This window comes from Mustela lutreola, chromosome 5 (assembly GCF_030435805.1).
Source record: "Mustela lutreola isolate mMusLut2 chromosome 5, mMusLut2.pri, whole genome shotgun sequence".
Taxonomy (NCBI): Eukaryota; Metazoa; Chordata; class Mammalia; order Carnivora; family Mustelidae; genus Mustela; species Mustela lutreola.
The window spans coordinates 66,906,090-66,928,504 of record NC_081294.1 but is presented as its reverse complement, the minus strand read 5'-3'; the positions used below and the strand labels follow the sequence as shown (position 1 = coordinate 66,928,504).

Sequence of the window (22,415 nt, the reverse complement as noted above, 5' to 3'; positions counted from 1 at the left end):
TTTTTTTTTTTTTTAAGATTTTATTTATTTATCTGAAAGAGAGAGAGAGAGAGCAATCCCAGGAGCATGAGTGGGAGAAGGCAGGGCAGAGGGAGAGGGACAAGCAGACTCCCTACTCAGCAGGGAACCCAATGCGATGTGATGCAGGGGTGATCCCAGAACCCCAGGATCATGACCTGAGCTGAAGGCAGATGCTTACTGGACTGAGCCACCCAGGCACTCCCTGGTTTCAAATAGTTTTTAGTATGAATATAAATTTATATGTTAGATTTTATGGCAGTCAGTATCTTGATTTTTAGTTCTAGTAATATGATTTCTGTAGGTATGTGAGATATTAAAACTTAATTGAAAGTATATATTCAAAGAGTTCTCCTTTTAAAACTCCAGGTAATCTTTGAAAGAGAGCCAGCAAAACTGATATATGGATTAACATTATATGTAACTTTAAGATTTTTTATTTATTTATTTGACAGAGAGGCAGGCAGGAAGAGAGAAGAGGAAGCAGGCTCCCCGCTGAGCAGAGAGCCCGATGAGGGGCTCGATGCAGGGCTCGATCCCAGGACCCTGAGATCATGACCTGAGCTGAAGGCAGAGGCTTTATTTAACCCACTGAGTCACCCAGGCACCCCACATTATATGTAACTTTAAATGAAAATGAATAGCACCTGGTTGTGGCATACTTGGCAAAAAAAAACAAAAAAAACAAAAAAAAACATATTGAAAATTAACTACCTTTTATCGGAAATTTACTTAGCAACCTGGGATAAAACTGTACATTTTGGCACTCATCCAGAGTTGGAAAAACCTGTTTACCCTAAAGTGCCACCAAAAGTGTTTCTCTATTGAGCTGGGATAAAGCATCTGGAAAGAAATCTTTGTCAAATAGGTTTTGAACTCTTGGGATCAGCTCAGAAGATGAGACTTTTTTATCTTAAGTCAGAATCCTCTTGTATACATAGCTCAGTGTGGTAAAAGTTTTATTACCCATTACCTTATAAATTTAGGAATATTAGAGTGAAGGTAATGTTAGGATTCTATAAAACTAAGAAGGTTTGATCCTATTGACCTGAGTTTTGTAAGTGCTTTTTTTTTTTTTTTTTTAACCTTTGAGGCCTCATAATTTATAATCCTTGCTTTTGGCCATTCGTGAAACATACATGTACCTCTCCACCATATGTCTTGTATCCTTTAATTCTTTAGTTTCAGAAATTTCACCTTTTGGAATTATAATTGATAAGTTCATAAGAATTCAAGATCGGTTTGTGACTAAGGGGTCTTCCCACTTTTGTTTGCCAAGTTTGAGTCAACATCCCTTGGAATGGGAACAGTGCTCTTTCCTTATTCACCAGGGTTAGCCAGTGGAAAAAAATGGGCTTAGACCATGCTTAGACCATCTTTGTGGAGCTGATGTTCTGCCAGTGGGCTTAGGTCTAGAAGACAGCTTGGCATGGCAAGACTTCCAGGTCTTACTGGAAAAGCAGAGCAACATTCTCAGCTGTAATTTCTGGGATTAAGGAAAGCATCTCTAGAAGAGCAAAAAATGTTCTCAGATCGTACAGGCACCAATTATTATGCCAGCTTCTTCTGGATCTAACTGCATATTACACAAATCAGGAATAATGATGTTCCTCTTACATTCCCTCTTGATTTCTTCTTAGTTACATCTTTTTTGTCCAACATGAAATTGTGGCATTATTTGATAAGATAATCTGGTCCAAGTCAGGGTATCTATTTTTTTCTTTTTTTAAAAAAATTATTTTTTAAATTTCTTTTCAGTGTTCCAGAATTCATTGTTTATGCACCACACCTAGTGCTCCATGCAATACATGCCGTCCATAATACCCACCACCAGGCTTACACAACCTCTCACCCGCCTCCCCTCCAAAACCCCCATATTGTTTCTCAGAGTCCACAGTCTCTCATGGTTTGTCTCCCCCTCCAATTTCCCCCAACTCCCTTCTCCTCTCCAGCTCCCCATGTCTTCCGTTTTATTCCTTATGCTCCACAAATAAGCAAAACCATATGATAATTGACTCTCTCTGCTTGACTTATTTCACTCACCATAATCTCTTTCAGTCCCATCCATGTTGATTCAAAAGTTGGGTATTCATCCTTTCTGATGGAGGCATAACACTCCATAGTATATACGGACCACATCTTCCTTATCCATTTGTCCATTGAAGGGTATCTTGGTTTTTTCCACAGTTTGGCAACTGTGGCCATTGCTGCTATGAACACTGGGGTACAGATGGCCCTTCTTTTCACTACATGGCAGTGTATCTTTAAAAACAAATATTCTTATAGACCAACACAGTGCACATAGGGGTATGTATCTAATAAGTATACAAGAGTATGTATCTAACACTATCATACTACCAGAAATAAATCATGTGCTTTCAAACAAAAGACCCCCACTTGTCCAGTGGAATCTTGCTCTGCACATCCTTTCTCGATTTGATGAGCTCAAGCCCCCCAAAAGTACCCACTCATTCCTCCAGACTTATTCATATGACCAATGTAGCTATTCTCTACTTCAGCCTCCTATCAGGAAACACTGAGTCATTAAATGAAATCATACTGAGGTTTCTGGGGAATGCAGGAGAGAACAGCATTCACTTTTTCTACTTGGGCACCAAGATGTTTGTACCCGGAAAAGCTACACTGACTTGTGTTCCAGCTGGCTGACAACTGTTTGCAACCCCACATTCTCCAGTTCATCTTATGTTGACAAACCTCTGTCCGTTGATGTTTGACAAAGGAGTGTCCCACTGTTTATCTGCAAATTGCCTGCCTTCTCAGCTCTAATCTGGGTTGTTTGACAACATTGCCAAACAGCACATGCTCTTCTGGTGATCACAACAGTTTCCATGGTTAAGTAGGAAACCTTTGAAATTGATCAAGGTCCAATTCCCATGTGCCTGGTTTGACATCAGCTGGTGCTTGCCCTTTTATCCAACTTCTCTGGATCTAGAAGCTGGGATACTTAAAAAAAAAAAAAAAATTCCTACGGGATGGACAGAAGGAAGGGACACCATTTCCGGATAATAGTATAATTCCAAAATTAGTCTTACAAACAAAGGAGGGAGGAGACCTTGAGATCATTGAATTCCCACAGCTGGTATAGCTAGCAAAGGTCCAAATTTTGGACCCCTACCAAAAATCTCAGAATGGATCTTCTTACCCTTTGTTAATTATAAAATGAATAGATTTCCAGGCCTTTTGCAAAGGAAGGGCCTAAATATGCAGTTTGAAATTGAAAGTAGATAAGTTTTGTACTTTCCTGACAAGATATGACTGATGCTTCAACTTGTGGGTATCTTCTCTAAGTTTATAAGGTAAACTAAAATAGATTAAAAGAGGATAGTGAGAAGTATTTTTTGTCTTCTGTCCAGAAAGCTTTCCCATTTCCCTTTTTCTGATAACATTTCCTTGCCCTTGACCTCTGGCACATGACAAAGGTATGGTCAATAATAATATCCCATGGCCTTGGCCGCAGCGATTGATCCATGGGTTAGAATGTGATACAAATCCGGTCGATCAGATTCCTTCCGTGAAATACTGAATAAATACTGTGAGAAAGAAGTTCTGTTCCCTGGAGTTGGGTGTAAGTTAAAGTTCTTTGGTTGTCCAAGTATTGTAAGCCAATGCTTATTAAAGTTACTTAAAAAAAGAAAGAGAGAGAAAGTTAATCAGAAAGAGGGTAAGATAGCTATTCACAAGGCTTCCCTTGGCTCAAGGGGGAAGGGACATTGTGATGAACCATCGCACTGGACTTCAGAGAATGGAAGAGGAACACAGGAGATCATGCTTCTGCTACGGAAGAAAGAGGTAAGTGGTTCTGAGCAGGTAGAAGCATATCTTCACTCAAGATGAGCACAGCTGGGCCATCCTTCCTGATCTGCACCTGAGGTCGTTCAACTGGAGCCAGTAGCAAAGAGGAGCCAAATGAGCCATCCAAAAGCCCTGTGTCTCTGCCTCCTTCCTTCTTTTCTGCTTACACTTGCATTTCGGTTAAAGTTTCATTTTGGTTTTTGTCACTGGCAACCCATAAAGTCCTCAGCAACACCTAGTTCTCACATGAGTGATTTTTCAGGCCGAGAGGTTTCCAGAATGTCCTTTTAAAAATTAGAATTGCCCTAACTTTGCCCATCGTAAATAAGTAACATATCTTGGGATCTTCATGAAATTTCTGCAGGGAGTCCTGGAGCAGTGGCTTATCCTTGAAGGAAACCTGAAATCAGACTTTGGCTGTGGGGTTCTATTTTAGGAAGCTGCTCTATTTCAGAAGGACTTCAGTGGACTAAAGAAGAGACAACTGACAGGAAATCTCTTAGTGAGACCTAGAGATTATAAAGATAAATATAAACTATTTCTATGAGGTAAATACTGAAACTCCTCAGGAACGTCTTATACTTAGCACATGTTGAAGTTACCACTCCTACGTTCTCTCATTGTCCCTGTTGTTAACTACCGACATTTATTGGTCTACAATGTAGAATATCCCACCTTGCGATAGCTTCTATTTTTTGAGGATTAGGTAGAAGTGCTTAAAAGAAATCCCTTTTCTGAAGATGTTGGGATAATGTGTGTGTCTGAGGGGGGAAATCTCCACTTTTTGTTTTCCTAAGTTCTTGTAACCTCTGTCCAAGATAGTCACACCCTTGACAGTGGTAGGGAAGTATAGGCTGTCTGTTTATGCTTCCACCAACCATCAGATGAAAGCCCATGCAGCCTCAATAAATGGCTGGTGAGGAGAGCCTGGGTGGCTCAGTGGGTTAAGCCTCTGCCTTCGGCTCAGGTCATGATCTCAGAATCCTGGGATTGAGCCCGGCATCGGGCTCTCTGCTCGGCAGGAAGCCTGCTTCCTCCTCTCTCTCTCTGCCTGCCTCACTGCCTACTTGTGATTTCTCTTTGTCAAATAAATAAATAAAATCTTTAAAAAGAAACGAAAAGAAAAGAAAAGATAGAAATGGCTGGTGAACAGTATGTTTTGACAAGGTCCCACTATTTGAAACAGTGAGATCCCAGGGCCTTCCTTGATACTTTCTTTGAAAACTCTGGTAAGATAAATATCTGTGTTCCATAGTGAAAGGATGGTTGTATGTAGAACTATTGATCAAATAATTGGTTCTTCGTCTGAGGAAGAACAGCCTTTCAAAGAGCTAGGCTGATAGAAAATCAAGAGCACAGGATGGCATTGTTGAAAAAACCTAGACCAACATGAACAACTACACAAGATAAACAGGAATATGACCTCTTTCTGAATGCTTGGAACTCTACCAACTCAAGATTTTACTTGGGCCCAAGGCACTCTCATTAAAATACACTTAAAACTGACAGGGTGTTAGTCATTACATCCTAGTGAGGATCGTTTTTCCCCCGGTTGAGATAAAATTCACATAACATAAAATACACCATGTGTACAATTTAAGTGTATAATTCATTCATTTTCCTATATTAACAATACTGTGCAACCACTATCACTGATTAATTCCAGAATGCTCGCTTCACCCTCAAATCCTAGGGTTTTTTGTTTGTTTGTTTTTTAATACCTCGTTACAATAGGAACTTTGATCCGGGGGAAGTTTGTAGGAGGACAGAGAGTAAGAGGCCTGAGTTCCCTGGGGTGGACATCCTGATAAAAGATACTCTTGAAAATATTGATCACAGTTGGCTCTGGGATGTTGACAAAGAGATAAATCTCTTGATTCTTTTTTTTTAACAATATAGAACAGCAATAGTCTAATTCTTAAAATTAATAGTGTTTAAAAACCGTCTTGAGCCCCTGAAAATCACTGTCGTGTCGATTGATCGTTGTTCATGCCTCCCTGAAAAGAATGGCTGGCTCTGGCCGGACACGGAGTCCTGGAGAAGCTTGCTCTGGGATGTACCTGCATTGACTCAGAGGATCTTCTTAACAGGAATAAAACCAAGAGATGACTCAGTGCTGATATGGCTGTTATCCGGGCAGTGAGAGTTTGCACATTGGGACTAGATACCTTGCTTGGTATAAGAGCTGTGCATATTAGGAGAAAAGAATTGAAAGAAAAAAGAAATCCAGAAGAATGCATCATAAACTGGCTTGAGATCTATGAACCAGGTCCCTGATGTTTTGGTCAAAGATAAGAGCTTTCATCATAGCAAGTGACCTAAGGCTCATGTACCAGCAACACTTAGTCACGAATGATTTTTGCAAAGTAACTTTGCCCTCTTCAGACAAAAGAAACAAAGATACTTTTTGAAATTTAACCTTAGCTTCCTGCATACTAAGGTTTACTAAAAGGTGACCCTGAAGGGGTACAATAGACATTTCACTGAATTATGCTAGTAAATAAAGCCATAAGCACTTTAGGTGCAGGCTGTGGAAACGTAGGAAGGAATCTGCCTTGGGCTGTGATTATTTGCACAAAGCAAAATCAACAAACAACACTCAGGCTGTAAGTAAGTTTCCTGCTGTGCCAGTTTTATAATAAAGGTGTTTTTCATTTCAGTTGAACTTTCCATTGACTTAAATCATTTATTTCCTTGGAGGTAATTTAAGTACATAGCCAATGAAGAAGTTTACTATGTTTATATTAAAAAGTTTGGTAGCTCACTGCTTCATCAAATTGAGAATATGCTTAAAGGTATTCCTAATATTCTGGAACACTCCTCTGATTAGAAGAGCTGAGCAGCAACCTAATATATATAGACTGACTTAGAAAATGAATCAAGCAAGGGGGAAAATGCACATTTGGGTAAAAAAAATATTCTAATTTATTTGGCAAAGTCTTAATCTGCTTGTTAGAATATAGGCATCAATCTGTAACTATAATAGAGAAGTAGTTTTATGTTAATCCAGGTAACACGTCATTTAGAATAAAAACCTTTTTTCCCTCTTTCAATTTCAATTGTTAAAATAAAGTACGCCTTCAGAGTAGGCAACCATGGTGTCACTTGATGGAGGCTGGAAGGGGATTCCTTTCCCAAAGTGGTTCACTCTCCCTTTTTATGGGGTCTGAAATTGTATCATGGGACATTTATTACTTGGATCACAAAGGTCTTTTGTTCATCAAGAAGAATCTATTTAAAAAATGCAAACACTCATGGATGGGTGACTCATTAAGCATTACATTATATTTTAACTTGACCACTGTTAAGAGTGTTTAGGACATGTGGGTTTTGTCCCTCACTCTTTCTTTCTAGGAATGGGTTATCTCTTCCTTTAAGTAAGTGCTTCTCTCCCAATCCAGCCCTGTGCTTCTGGTGGGAGCTGCCAGTCAGAACATTCTCCTTTTCCACCCTGATTTTCCTCTGCCCTGCCACCCAGTAGCAGGTGCTTGACTCAAGCTTGTCCAACCATAGTTCCCTACCCTTGGCCACAGACTGGTTCATGTCCCTACATGGGAACCCACACAGGGACAGAGTGCTTTATTATACTTTTTCTATCTAGAATTGGTGGGAAAATGCTTTCTTTTTCTCTCTGGAGGAAAGATGAGAACAGCCCATAGTTGCTCATGGCCACGTTTCCAGTCTCTTCTGACATCCCACTTGAGCGAATTAAGTCTCAGTGAAGAGAGAAGCAGCTGTGAGAGACGCAGAGTCTTTTGATGGTATCTGAGACCCTGCATCTATTGTACTATATATGGTTAACGGCATGCCCTTTCTTAGTTTGTTTACACTTATGACAATAAATTACCCTTTCTTCTTAAGCTGTAATGTATGACTGGAACATCTGTCATTTGCAAACAGAGGTCTGAGAACTGAAAACATTTTATAAAAGGACACAAGATAGCTAGGGGAGGGATGTTGTTCTGGTCTAGGAATGTGTGTGGGAGGTGGGTCAATCCTCATTGTTGTATGGCTAAATGGAGGTCATTGTGTGTTAAAGTAACCAACATCTTTGCAGACTTTACTTTCAAATATGTTGAGAGGTAGAACAAGGTGACCAAAGTCTCTGAGAATGAAAGCTAATAAGACTCTGGGGCCAAAAGTGCTTTGACATTCTCTTGGGCTATTGAATTCAGGTTGAGGGGCATGGGAGCAATGGGAGAGCAATAAAGTGCAAATATTTTATTTAACTCAGTGCACTGACTCAGTTTTTCCACAAAATAAAAGCAGCAACATATGGTTCAAAAGGAATCACTGTTTCCATCCATAACTGACCTTGGAATACCTGTCTTTATTTAAATTTATATCTGTTCATTATACATTAGGGTTTGTTTTTTTTTTTTTTCCTGTACTGGTAGTTGTTTTTTGTGTTTTTGTTGTTTGTTTGTTTTTTTAAATTAGAAATATAGAGAGAAAATTGACAAAGGTAGGATTTCATGTTTCCTATCCTCTCTCAAACCATTAGAGTCCTCGTACCTCTGTTATTTTGATTTTGACCTACTAAACTATCAGAGGGACAAAATTGTTATTAGACAACAAATGGTATTTTTGTCAACAATGAGAATTATATACCTTGCAATAAGATCTTTTTTCACTAAATTCAAAATACAGTTGAGAAGTTGAAAGCTTCTCTCAGGTAAACTGGAGAACTTTCTCCAACGTGATGTACAATCATTATCAGCTTCTTGTGATGCAGCTTGGAATCTGGCTATGATGCCCTAGAATAAAGACCTTTAAGTGGATAATATCCTTGAATGGATTTTATTCTCTAAGTTTTCATGGTGGTAAAAGTAAATTCATAAACTATCATTATGTTCTGTGGAAAGGGAAAAACAAATTGACCTTCAGCATGTGTTTCAAGATGACTGTGTTGCATGCCATTTCAACCCCGGGAAAGTGCTATTCAGAAGAGAAAATTAAAACCAAACTCATTTTAAAGGTTTACCACGTGGCCAGGATGCGGACGTGTCTCCCCTTCTGAAGCCACCACATCGCCTACTTTCTCCTCCTCCATTTATTTCCACGGTCCTCCTCTTTTTCCAGAATTATTTATGAGTAATAAAGGAAGCCAGGGTAAGAATAATAGCATGTTTCTGGCTTTACAAGAGTGCCACACATGAAAGAAAGACATTTATCCGGGGGAACCACTGTTTTCCAAGAGATTCACCAGGCAGAATGTCACAGCTGTAGAACAGAGATGAGGATCCCTGTGCGTGGGAAGGGTGCAGGCACACTGGGGAGGGTAAGTGGCTGGCAGGAGGTTCCCTGCCTGGGTGTTGCTCACACTTGTTTAACCTGGGGCAAAGTAATCGACATCCCTAAGCCTCCGCCGATTCCTCAGGAATCCATAAATGAACTTACTTCAGAGGTTATTCTGAGAATTAAATACATGTGAAGTGCTTAGCCAAACGCCTGGCACATACTATTAAATGTTCACTAACATCATCCCTGGGTACAACGATCCAAGGGGTTTTCCTCCCGCACTTAGAGAAGACTTGTTCAGAACTCCAAACCACAGTGGCCATTACAGGTTTTCGGAATCACCCAGATTTCATCCTCACCCAGCATTCCCTGCTTGTTTCTGGCTCACTCATTCACGGGTTGTTCCAACACTCACTTCTTAACTTCCCTGCGCCTGCCCCAGCATAGAAGCCTGCCTACACTTGAAGACAAGCTCCTCTCTTTGCCCCACTTCAGAGCTTCATCGCTTGGGTCTTCCTTAGGAGCGCCCTTTCCCACGCTGCCACCCGGCTCATGCAAAGACCCTTCTGAGATCCATTTAGTCCAGCTCTTCAGCTTCACGGACTTTTCCTCTAAGGAACCCTTTATTCATTCCCTACCTCACAGACAGTGAACTCGAACCCAGCCTGGAGTCAGTTATTTGTGTCATGTCTGCTGTTCGCAGGGAATGGAGGTGGGGTAGGCCAGGTCATCGTGCTGCTGGGCCAGGATTCTTCCTGGCCCTGGGGCCTTGCCTTTTGATCTGTGGCCAATAAAAGCGTATACCTCACTCATGCCCTAGGGCCAGTGTAACTGTCACGTGGTAATACTGACCTCTAGGGGCTGGCTTCCCTTCACATAGAGTCCTTATCTTCTCATTGAGCTCCAGGACTGTGATGGCAGCCTCTTGCTTAGCTGTTGCCAAATCAGTTTGCAGCTTTTTCAGTTTCCTTTTGTGCTTTAGTTTCTTGAAAAAATAAGAGTTTCCGTCACTAGAGACAGACGCATCAAAGGAATAAAAAGAACTAATGAAGTCTGAACAAACATGGCCTTTGAAGCCCAGCTTGGGTAAACTAGTCCCTGTTTATCTAGCTTAAGTCCTTTCTGAGGTCTGTGAAACAAGTGCATGTGCTCCCGTCCGAGAGTTCCAGGCCCCAGCTCCAAAAGTCACTCTATACATCAGAGTATCTTTTACCCTCTTCAGGGTTTTAATCTGCAACTGAACCTTGTATTTTGGTTGCTTATAGTAGAGGCAATTAGAGAACAACTCTAGTTGATGGTTGGCATTTGACCAGAGAGGTGCCCATGCCTAAAAGTGCCTGATTTTTTTTTTTTTTTTTTCAGTCTGTAAGTAAACTCACAAGAAATAGTGAGTGTGTTTCAGAGAGCCTTGCTTCTGTGTCATTTTCTACCCTAATACCATCAAGGTTTGCCTTCCAATAAACTCTGAAGAGTGTGATGCTACCATTGAAATGCTGATGTTTACAGATATTTACCAGGGTGTCTCTGCAGGGAAAGTGGTCAAGGGTACAAAATCATTGAGCAATAGAAGACAGGAACTGCTTTGCTGTAAAATAGTCTGGTTTATGACATCTAAGCCTTTGAAAGAACTACTTGAAGTTCTTACCTAACCAATTCACCTGGATACTTTATGACTAGAAAGCTCTGTTTATGGATTCCAGAGTGAAATCACTGTGTCAGAATTAGATTTATCTGACACTGTGGAAAAACTGTTGTGCAAAGTGTTGTATTTATACTTATGTACTGCTGCCCTGCTGCCTTTCCACTGAAGAGCTCACTTTGCCAAGTCTTTGTGGACTGGTAATTAGGAAGCCCAGAATATAAATGACTAACATTTCTTATCAGACATAAATCTTGAGATAGGGAAACAAATGGTTTTTCCACATCAGGGAAAACTTCAGATAGCAGGGAATCACTTCCCTTTTTTTTTTGAGAGTAGAGCCAGTAGAATCAGTTCATCAAAGATGGGATTCTATAGTTGTAGACCACCCATTTTAAAGAGCACTTGTCTTTCAGACCAAAGCAGTATTAGGATTTCACAAAAGCTGAATTAATGGCAGACAAATGGTTAAAAGAGAATGTATTATTAAAATGGGAATGGTAGTCATGGGAATTTTTTAGTGGGAGTTGGCGGGGTAGAATCTGGCTTGGTTCACCAACACGGTCCAGGAGAGAGGTGCCCTCATCCACAACATGAGTTCCTGGTCTGTTCAGCAGTTCTCTTAGAGTGTGTGGTTAGTATGCATATTCATTTCATCTTTGTACTAATTACGAAGCACCCCTTTGGTGTCAGGCAACTGTTGAAATATCAGCGCTGATAAGGCTCCATGCCACTAAGACTTTCTTACTATTTCCTTTCCTCTGAGTCTCTTTGTTCACCAAAATCCTTCAAATTTGACCTGTTTTGTAGATTAACCCAGAGAAGGAGACTGAGCTGATCAAGAAATATCTTGGCCTGGGTATTTGATAGCTAGCTGTGTTTCCCACAGGAAATTACTAGGTTGGCATGCTCGTTGATACCTCCCCCTCTTGTAAGTTGGTTTGCGCCAGTTCACTCATGAGGACCTTGTCCATCCCAGGCCTGAGATGATAATGCCTATGAGGTCCCTTGTGGTCTTCAGCATCCTTTCCTGATACTACTTCAAAGACTGTCCTGTGATCAGATTTTTCACACTTTGTTTTTTACCATTTAGAACCCTGGGGCTAGAGAATGGGAGGAATGATATAGAAATGAGGGACAGAGTGGCAAGGGGATTCAGAAGAGAGTGCTAATTAAAAGTATCAGAAAAGAACCAATACCAGTGAGTGTGCAAACTGAAGCATGAGGGTTAAGCGTGTGGATGAACGCACCTGTGTAAAAAAGTAAGACGGAGTGATGGACGGAAAGAGATACTGATAAACAGGTGATGAATGGAATTGAGCAAAAATGGTACTTGTGTCTAGTTATTAAGCATATGGGTGTTTACTATAAAATTCTTTCCACTTTTCTGTGTTTGAAATGTTTTATAATGAAATACTGAGAGGAGTAAGAAGGAACGTTTGCATTTCCTTACATTGCTTTTCTCTTAACTCTTAGTAGATAGTATTCACATTCTTTTCAGAATGTGTCATAATGACTCATACGTGGATCCGTACCTTTCTGGAAACTTTTCTCAAAGTAGACATTGATAGCAAATAAAGCAAAAACTAAAAGCAACTTGGAGAGACTTGGTGAGGCGGACACTGTCAGGGAGCTGGAGCCAAGAAGTCGTCTTTCAGGTTTCATTTCTGTTTTGGCTGGATGACTTGATGGATGGAGTGATTTGATAGCTATGTCTTAGTGGAAAGACATGATGCTTCTCAATATCATTTAAACATTTCAGCTTTTTGGTTAAAAAAACCTTAAGTCCCTTAAAAAAAAAAATCCAATTTTCAGGGGCGCCTGGGTTAGCTCAGTCGGTTAAGCTTCTCTCAGTTTTAGCTCTGGCCATGAACCAGGGTTGTGGGAATCCCCCCACATTGAGCCCCTTGTCTGGCTCCAGGCTCAGCAGGGAGTCTGGTTGGGATTCTTTCTCTCCCTCTCCTTTTGCCCCTCCTCCTGCTCACGCACACGCTCTCTCTCTTTCTCTCTTAAATAAATAAATAAATAAATAAATCTTTTTAAAAAATCCAATTTCGAGACCACCTTTTTGTCTTATGGTGATCATATGTTTTGCCTTTATTATTGTTATAATACTTGTATATTTTCCATATGATCTGAGAAAGAAACAGGATATTTGGTTTGGAGAGGACGGTATACAGGGGAGTTACAACATCTGACTTCAGTAATCTAAGGTATTATTCAAGAGGAAAGGAAGTTGAGTTAAACAGTATTATTCTAGATATACCATGGGGAACAATGGGTAAAAAACTCAAGAGGAGGCAGATTTTGGCACAGCATGAGAAAGCACCTCTAACAATCAGAGCTGTATTCATAACAAGATAGGATGGGTCCTGGCAAAGGCCTCCTGTTCTGGGAATGATCAAGCAGAGACTGGATGAACATCCTCAGGCAAGCCCATAGTAACCTCTGGGACCTGGGTCGAGGGGTAATTAAAGGTCTGGCTTACCCCCAGTTCTTTCCACCTCTGGCTTCCTCCAGCCTCTGAGAGGCAAATCACATGCTTGAATGGACACCTCAGTCCTCAAAGTCTCTAAGGTGGGTACAGTTTTCAGGGATCCCTTAAAAATAATTCCAGAACTTGTGGGATGTTCCATCAGAGGGCCAAAGAGGCTTGTGGGGCCCTTAGAACTTAAGGATGACTGTGACTCAGAATGTGCAAACTTCATTATTAAGCTCCAAAGGAAAGGTGAAGGAACATTTAGATTTAAGTTAAAAATTGAATAAAGAACGTAAATTGATTTCTCTTGGGACCTCTCATTTATTCAGATAAATTTTAAGGGAGTTTAACATCTTTGTCCTTTCCCGCCCCCGCCTTTTCTCCAGACAGAACTGCTGTATGCCATTAATTCATAGCTCTAACCAAGCCCTTTGGGCATTTCTAAAAATTCAGTTTGCCAACATGTTTTTTATTAGTCATAGACATCAAATGATTTCAGTAATGCTAATATTTTCCTTTGCTTTTTTGGCATTTTCTAGCCAGGCAACCCAAGTGTTGTACTTGAACCTAATGGAGTCTGTTATTGTCTCCTTAGTAACTAGGAACTCCCCTCCATGATTACTGAAAGGGGAGGAAGGCTTTATAGCTTGGAGGTAAATTCCTATTACCTTGCTCTTTTCCTACTTCTCCTACAGGGTGGACAGAGAGAGGAAATCATGTATTTGTGCAATGTTTTGAAAAGGAAATATCTATCCGTATCACATTGCTGAATAGCTCACATTATACCAAGTCATCGGGAATTAGAAATCATCAGGGAACTATTTATAGAGAAGTTTCAACACAAAGTTGCCAGCATTGTTTAAAATTTCTTGGTCTTTCCACACACTTTGAACCGTGGCCTCAGGTTCTAAGGCTGGGCTTTGTCAACTATTGGCCCTGAAAATTTGGGCTGGACATATGTTATCTACAGGCTCTCCATCCCCTATATCATATAGGGGATATCATATAGCTGGTGGGGAGTCAGTGACCTAACACATAAATGACAATACTCAGTGCTATGTTTGCCAAGTGGCAGGTAGGTCTTTCTTTTTTGTCATTATTTCTTGAAAGACATCAGAGGAGGTCTCAACCCTCCACTAAAAACTCAAGAGTATCTTTTCTAAAGATGTCTTTGTCACACTTTAGGAAATAAATTTGTATTTCATTGAAAACAAGATTTCTCTTTTTTTCAAGATTTGCCTTGTTTTCTTTCTTTCTCCTTCCCCATCTTCCACCACTTCCTCCTTCTTGTCCTTCTCCTAAATTAAGCTTTCTCTATAATTGCATTGCTCTCCTTCTCACTTCATAGACAACACTTAATGTCCTGAAGACAGATATGCAAATACCCTCGATCCAATCTCCTGCCAGAGCTGGCTCAATGCCTGGCAAAGTAGGTGGTTGCCTCCATGGAATGATGTGAGGAGCTTTCTAAAGCCCTACCTCTTGATGCCTGTGGCATCTGTGGCAGGCTTGCTGGAGCATAGCTTCTTCCCACCTTGTCTGAAATCCACCCAATTCAGCCTACCTTCTTTACTTAGCATATGAAACAAAGACTGGTTTTGTCTCCAGAGGGCCCCTGATAAAATGCTCCCTTCCAAGGACATATCCGAGAATTTGATTTGAATACAGGACCTCTAAGCAGATTTCTCCTTTCATATCTTTTCTAATAATCCATTGTTAATACTAAAACTATTAAAAAGTGATGGTAGCTTTTGGCTACAACGTGGCTTAAAAAATCAATTTCACAACTCTTACTTTGTTTTGTATTAATGCTAACCTCAGGTAAATATTTTAGAAGCCCAAGAATGGCAAACACATGCCTCATAGTTTCCTTTCTACTCCAAAGGCAGGCCTTTGATTTGGGAATTCCTCCACCATGGGTTGCCTGCTTGCCTTCGCCATCCTTGATCCACAATCCCAGCAGCCACTGCTCATTGATGATACCTAATTGTTATGTATGATACTGTCTCTATTTTGTAGGTGAGAGAGTTGAGGGCCCTCAACTCTCAAGTTCACTAATCACCACGACTTCACCATTACTTTGTTTAAGTTACTTAGAGCTAGCTTTTTCTAGTTAGAGCGAGAATGGCTCTAATTAGTAGAAGTAGGCAATAAACAAGATTTAGTTATTAAAGAGTGACACTGAAGCATGATGGAGAGACACTGGAAGCATGGATTGCCATGATCTTGCCAGAGAGCCTAAGAAATAAAGGAAAGATCTGATGAACCCAGCTAAGGGCTATCTGTGTCCAGTGTTGCTTTGAGCCCTCTTAGTGTCTCTCATCAGAAGGTCTGGAATTGATCCTGGAGATTGTAGCCATTCTGTTCAGTCCTCTAAAGTGACAAAGAGTAGATTAGATGAAACTCTTGGTATAATGCCTTGAATGAAAGACCAAGCACAAAAGCAAAATGTAACTTAGTCTTCTTTCATTTAATAAGGTCATTGGGGGAATTGTTAATACATAAACCTTTAGGCAGCATCTCAAACTTGACCAAGAATTGGGCCCCACATGACCACTATTGACATTTCATGACCAATAGTAAGACTTTGGAAATCATAGCTGATACTGTTCAGTTCTTTGCAGGTATCCCTCTGATTTGAGTAGCTTATTTTTGTTATCACATGCTACAGAAAGAAATTTTATTTCTGTTCCCTACACCCAGAGGGTTTGGAATTTCTAATTAAAAGAAAAGAAAATCCCAGTAATTAGACAAACATCTTGACTCACTACAAGGGAAGAGTTTACCTATAGCTGGAGCCAAGTCTCAGTTTTTTCCCTGTATGGGATAAGTAATTATTAGAGACAGAGGCGGAGTTTGCCAGTAGATGTCCTAGTTTCCAGAAATGTCTGTGTAAATGTTTATGTAAGACCAGTTACAAATTAATACAAGATAAAGAGATAACTTATACTTGGAGTGAATTCCAGTGATAAGACAGATGTTTCTAACAACACAACTGTCCAAAAGTCGGAATTTGTTACACTAAAAGACCATAAGCTACCCTTCCTTCGATGTAGTATACAGGCTACTATTGGAAATGTTCCAGAGAGAAGCTGATACTTACCACCTATAATATGCCAGGCATAGTTCTGAGAAGTTTTTACATACTAGCTAATTTCATTTTTGTAGCAACCCAATGAAGTAGAGCTATTATTAATTCCATTTTTAGGTGCAAACACAGAAGCACAGAGAGATTTAAGTAACTTTCCCAAAGTCAAATTTTGACTCACAATTTAAATCTGAGTGATCCAGCTCTAGACTATTCCTTCCATCCCTTTGCCATGCATGCCTCAATGTCCTACTCAGGTTCTTACATTGTGAGCAGTTAAATAAGATGACATTTCCTATTTATAAATCCTTTTCTTAAAGCAAGAAGTGTCCAATTTCTGATCATGAAGCTCTGAGACATAGGCTGACCCCCCTCAAGCATGATTTAGGAAAACAGAATCACTTAATCTTCAAGGGAACAGAATTGAGTATAATCTTTGAAATCAAATCGTCCAGCCCTAGAACTGTAGGGATGCTGAAGTATAAGCAGAGAAAAATTACATGATTTGTCCAAAGTCACAGCTAATAAAACTGCAAGAAACAAGACTCAAGTTCAGATTTTCTGACTCCTCATTTCAGTGTTGGTGGGTCGCCCCACCACCACCAACAACTGTATCATGTTGCTCCTTGGCCATACAAGCTGAAAGGCCATGAAATGGGTCTATGATTGGAAACTGGCCAGTAACTAAAATCACTGGTGTACAAGTTCCTAGTGTCAAAAATAGTTATTTAGGGAGGCTTCCTTCCCTTTAATCGCTCTTCAGACAGAAAGCCAGGACGGACTGGATCCAGGTCGGTCTTTACATTTGATAAAGAAAAGAGTTGTTAGGTAATTGAGATCCCACTCACTTCAAAGAAATTAACTGGACCAATTTTGACCAGTCAACTCACCCTCAAGACACCTGGAACATCTGTACTCAAACCAACTCATTCCTAAGATTAAGGGGTTTTGTCTACAAGCTCTTTTTTGTGTGAGTATAACCCTGCCTCATCAGTAAGCATTAATCAGGCTGACAACCAAGGTCTTTGAGAAAGAAAGAACTTACAGTGGCAGCAATGCAATAAATAAGTTTTCATACTGGCTGAGCATAGCACAGAACAAAACCAAGTGTTCAGAGGGTCTCTCTCAAAAAAAGAAAGTGTAGCCAGTGCTTGCTGAAGCCAAATCCAGTTTTTGGTCTCACAGTCTCAAATCACACCCTGAGAACAGAGAGAGGAGTGCACGGTCACACCTAACAGAGGCTACTGGGAAGGTGTTTTCCAGTCTAATATTCCCTGAGGACAGAGAGAACCCAAAGGGCCAAAGCTGTACATGAAGCAATTTCAGCTTCTCAGCCCCACCTGTACAGGTGTTGGTGTCATTGGCAAATTGCTATAAAAAGTGATGTGGGTGGAAGAGAACAGAAACCAGAGGACAGAACCTACAGGTGGGGAAAAAGAATTCCCATGTCTGCCTTGTGAAAGTACTGCTCAGCTCTCCTAACATGATTATAAAAATGATGCACAATTTTTCTCTGCAATGACTTTATAATTGGGCAGATACTTTTGTTTTGTTTTGTTTTGTTTTGTTCTGTTCTGTCTGTGCCCAGAATTCCTTTTGAACTTGACTAAGGCTACCTTCTGGGAGGAAGTCAGCAGCTATTGGCCATCCGTGACTTACCTTGAATCATAAAGCAAAGGCATGTGTTTGAAGGCTGGAAAATTGAGATGCTGGAGCACCAAGGTGCTTAAATCACCTTGAAGGGTTTTCTGGTGTGATAAAGAGAACCTCATAAGTTAACCTTCTCAGTAAGTATTTCTCTCCTTCAGAAATCCCATTCTTCCCTCAAAGCAGAGAAATTACAAGGCCTCCAGACAACTGGCCTTGTAAGTATAAGAGCTGGCTTCCAGACAACTTCAAAAATGATAAGCAGCTCTAAATGGAGGGAAGGAAAATAATCATAAGAGGAAAAATGATTCTCATATAGCTTGAAAAAGCTTTGTATAGTGTATAAGAGAAATTAGAGAAAGCAAACTGCCCACCTGGGAAGTTTTCCTCAGTATGTATGTTTTCCCAGGAAATACAATGTTTAAAAAACTGCAGCTTTCTGGGGCACCTGGGTGGTTCAGTCAATTAAGCATCTGCTTTCAGCTCAGGTCATGATCTCAGGGTCCTGGGGTGGAGCCCCACACTTTGAGCACCCCCAACCTCCAGTCCAGCTCCCTGCTCTGTGGGGAGTCTGCTTCTCCCTCTGTCCCTCCCTCCCCCCGCCCAGCTTGTGTTCTCTCTCTCAAATAAATTAAAAATCTTAAAAAAAAAAAAAGTCTTCTGCTTTCTTAATGCAGACTTGAAACTATTTTACCACAGAAACTTCTTTTAAAAGATTTATTTATTTGGGGGGGGGGCAGGGAGGAGCAGAGGGAGAGGGAAATTACCAGACTTTGCACTGAAAGTGGAGCCCCACGTGGGACTCTATCTCACAACCCTGAGATCATGACCTGAGTCGAAATCAAGAGTCAAATGCTTAACTGCCTGAGCCACCCAGGGACACCATAGTGCAGAATCTTCTAGGTTTAAAGTGAAATGGACCTAATTTCATGTGGAAAAAAAAAGTAATATGTTAAAACTCTGAGAGTGAGTGTTTTGTACATTGCTGATGTTAGTTAATGTTAACACCATCACTATCTTAAAATCTTTACTCCTTAGAACTTCTGAAATAGCTGTTCCTAATAATGAATTATTGAGAATAAATCTTTATGGTAATATCCATCAAATATTGTATAGCTGGAATGAAATGAGTTATTTGTCTATTCTGTAATTTTTCAATTGCTTTAATCTGGAAACAAAAGTTTCATAAGGGCTAAAAATCTCAAGTCAAATTTCCCAATAAGAAAATTTAAGTGTTAATCAGGTTCATTGCAAGCAATGTTTGACAGTTAAATTGACTAGGGACATTTAAATCCATGTGGAGAAATCACCAGAAATTGAAGCATTGTACTTGGTTCCTAGCTCAAGATGTGATATGCCTTTTAACTCTAATACTTTAAAGGGGGAAAAAAAAAAGGATTCACTTCACTATTAGACTAATAGAGTAATATAAATTCAAGGGAATGGAATAAGTTGATGAAGCAGACAGTGGGAAGTCACAACCACCTAGTACTACTGAGCCACAGAACAGGAACCAGTGATGTATAGTCTGTCTCTGTCTTCTCAGTCAGTCACTATTATTAGAGGAAGTATATTGTAAAAAAGACTCAGGCAGTATAGCAAGTATCTCTAAACCTGTGTCCTGGCCTTCAGTTAGAAAAACCAGGTTCCTCAAGATGTTTGAGATATGAAGCAAAGAACAACTGCTAATTAAATAAATTACAACCCTATAGTCTTGAGGATACTTATAACCCAATGATTAAAACAGAACTACCCTGAAGTTCATTTGCCCACGATCAGCAAGGCAGGATCACCTTGGTGGTCTTCTTTGAGAAAAAAGAAAGCTTTTTTCTTGACTTATACTGAGGATGCATATGTAGTAGATGACATTTTATCTAGCGATTGTGACATTGTGGTCTGTGTCTGTTGATGATAAGAAAACATTTCCAAAACTGCAACAAAATTACTCTTTTCTGAGCTAAAACCTTATACTTGGACAAAGTTTTCTTAGTCTCTTCCTTGGGGTTTCCCTGCAATTCCTGTTCTTCACCACTGGGGCAATCTCTACCAAAAAACTTTAAAGATGAGGGAAGAAACAACTGTGGTTTGCCACATCTGGAAACTTCCATACCAAATGGTGTCAGTCCTGCTCTGTGGTAGGGGCTTTGCATTTGGGGGAAATGGTCTCCACAGTAAGCAGTATTTGCAACTGAAATCCAGTTTCTTCCTTATAAACATTGTTCCAGCTGGGACTTGAACATTTTTGTCTTGTCCTCCTCCACTATTTAGAGAAGCTGCCTTGTTCATGTCACGAAGCCACATTTCATAGGTAGAGAGATGAGGATGTTTGGATTTATATATAGTTAGTTTCAATATTCCTTAGAACAAAAGATTATTTTCAGAATCTGATGTTATGTGTGAATGGAGTTATATGCATGCAAGATGGGGCTGTAAAAGCATAACCCAACAAAGAAAATATTTGATACTTGTGAACAGTCTGCAGAGAGAGAGGAAAGGAAAGGCGTGGTGTTGATGTGAACTTTGGCTATGTAGATATTAGCTAGTTTCAGATTGCATATTTTAACAAGTCTAGACAAATGTCCTTGCTATAAAACAAATCATTGAATGCAGATCGTTCCTTGGTTTTGTTCCACTCAAGAGTCTGTCTCTCTTATTTCACTCTTTAGCAAGGTATTTTCTCTAATTCCATTAAGCAAGCTAGCAGTGAAAAAATAGCCCATGAATCTGAACTCTCAAACAGAAGTCTAATTAGATTTCAGAGTACTATCTGGTAGACCTCTAAGCCTGTTCCCATCAACACACCCTCATCTCAGATATGCAAGGATAATGGGTAGGGAGGGGAACAGTGGACTGGGCTTAAAGCCACTTGCCTCATCTCTTGCTAGTGACTAGCAATGTCATAACTTCCCAGAGTCTGACATTGCAAGATTTAGGGATAATCAGATGAATTGTTCAACAGGAACAGGTTGAAGATGTCCCAAGTTAGACAAATGGTGAGTCGTTTATTGTGGTCCTGACCCAGAAAACCCTTCAGGAGCCATATTTGATCAGCTCTGTTTTAGCCTACAACTTCCAGGTGATTGTTAGTAGTAATGGAAACAACACTGGCCTTACAGGAAACCACTCAGGTCTGGAAATGTAAGGACCCCAGGAATATACATTTGCTATACCCTGGACTGAATCTAATCCTCCCCAGATAAGAATGAGGCTGACCCAGAAGCCAGTCAAGCTTCTATAAACCTAACCCAGGAGATACACAAGAAATATATAGTTTTTGACTGTCTGGATGAATTAATAGATAAGTAATATGGTCCCTAATTTTGCTCATATATCCTGTGTCAAAGTCATAACTGACTTCTGCTTGGTTTAATTTCAATTCTATAGTGCCTTATCTAAACTGGCAATGTCAATTACTGAGTCTTGCTTTTCAACTGAAGACGTTTCTTTTTTTTCCTTTTTAATTGCGGCAAAACACACATGGAATGAAATTTACCATTATAACTATTTATAAGTTTACTATTCAGTAGTGTTAACTGTATGCACATCATTGTGCTACCAACCTCCAGAACTTTTTTATATTGAAAAACTGAGACCCCACACCTATTAAATAACATCTCACCATTTTCCCTCCTTTCAGACCCTGGCATTCTACTTTCCGTTTCTATGAACTTGACTACTCTCATACCTCATATAAGTGGAATCACATAGTATTTGTCTTTTGGTAACTGGCTTATTTCACTCAGTCTAGTGTCCTCAAAGTTAATCCATATTGTAGGGTGTGATAGGATTTCCTTCCTTTTTCAGGTTGAATAAATTCAATTGTATGCATATATCGAGTTTTGCTTATCTATTCATCTATCGGTGGACACATGGGTTGCTTTCACTTTTTGGCTCTTGGTGGAGGACGTTTCTTGAAATTGTGATCATAGCAATACACTAATTACAATACTTGCCTTTCTTACATGAACTAAAACTTTTCATCTTTTGATTACAAATTGCATTTTCCTTTCCTAAAAAGTGTTTCCTTTTTGTTTTCATTGTTAACCAAGTACATTGGTCCTAAAGTGGGAAGACATTTAGGAGCCTCCCAGATCGTGAATGATTTTGGTAAGACAATTTTCTATCATTAGAAATCTAATCATTTCCGATCCTAAAACCAGGTGTTTTATGTCTGATATAGGGCCTTCCTTTTTTATGGAGAAAAGGTGTATACTCCTATCAGTATGACTTAAAATTCTTTTATGAGGAAATGCAAAAGTCCACTGCAAGCAAACAGGCCTGGAGTCATTAAGCAGATGCAACTCAAGAATGCAATAACCTAAGAAGTGGGTGAAAATTGATAGATATCCTGTGGTTGTTGGAAAAGAAACACATAGGAGAAGATTATTATCAAGCAAGCTAACTCAGTGATGAGCTGTCTTTCTCTTTCATTGACCTTGCAGAAGGGGGCTGTTAAGGCTTCCCCTACTGTTCTATACTTTGACATCTGC

General features: G+C 39.9%; 1 protein-coding gene and 1 long non-coding RNA gene across 3 annotated transcripts in view; one reads left to right on the top strand and one right to left on the bottom strand.

Moving 5' to 3' along the window:
* The window catches only part of CCDC192 (coiled-coil domain containing 192), a 201,760-nt gene that overhangs the window by 52,144 nt on the left and 127,201 nt on the right, over window positions 1–22,415 (bottom strand). For both annotated transcript variants that reach the window (XM_059174476.1, XM_059174475.1), the window contains exon 6: window positions 9,925–10,057. In XM_059174476.1, coding sequence (XP_059030459.1) covers window positions 9,925–10,057 — 133 coding nt within the window. The remainder of the gene's footprint in view (window positions 1–9,924; window positions 10,058–22,415) is intronic.
* LOC131831995 (uncharacterized) overlaps window positions 1–22,415 on the top strand; it is a 251,640-nt gene that overhangs the window by 190,813 nt on the left and 38,412 nt on the right. The gene's annotated exons all lie outside the window — the stretch shown is intronic.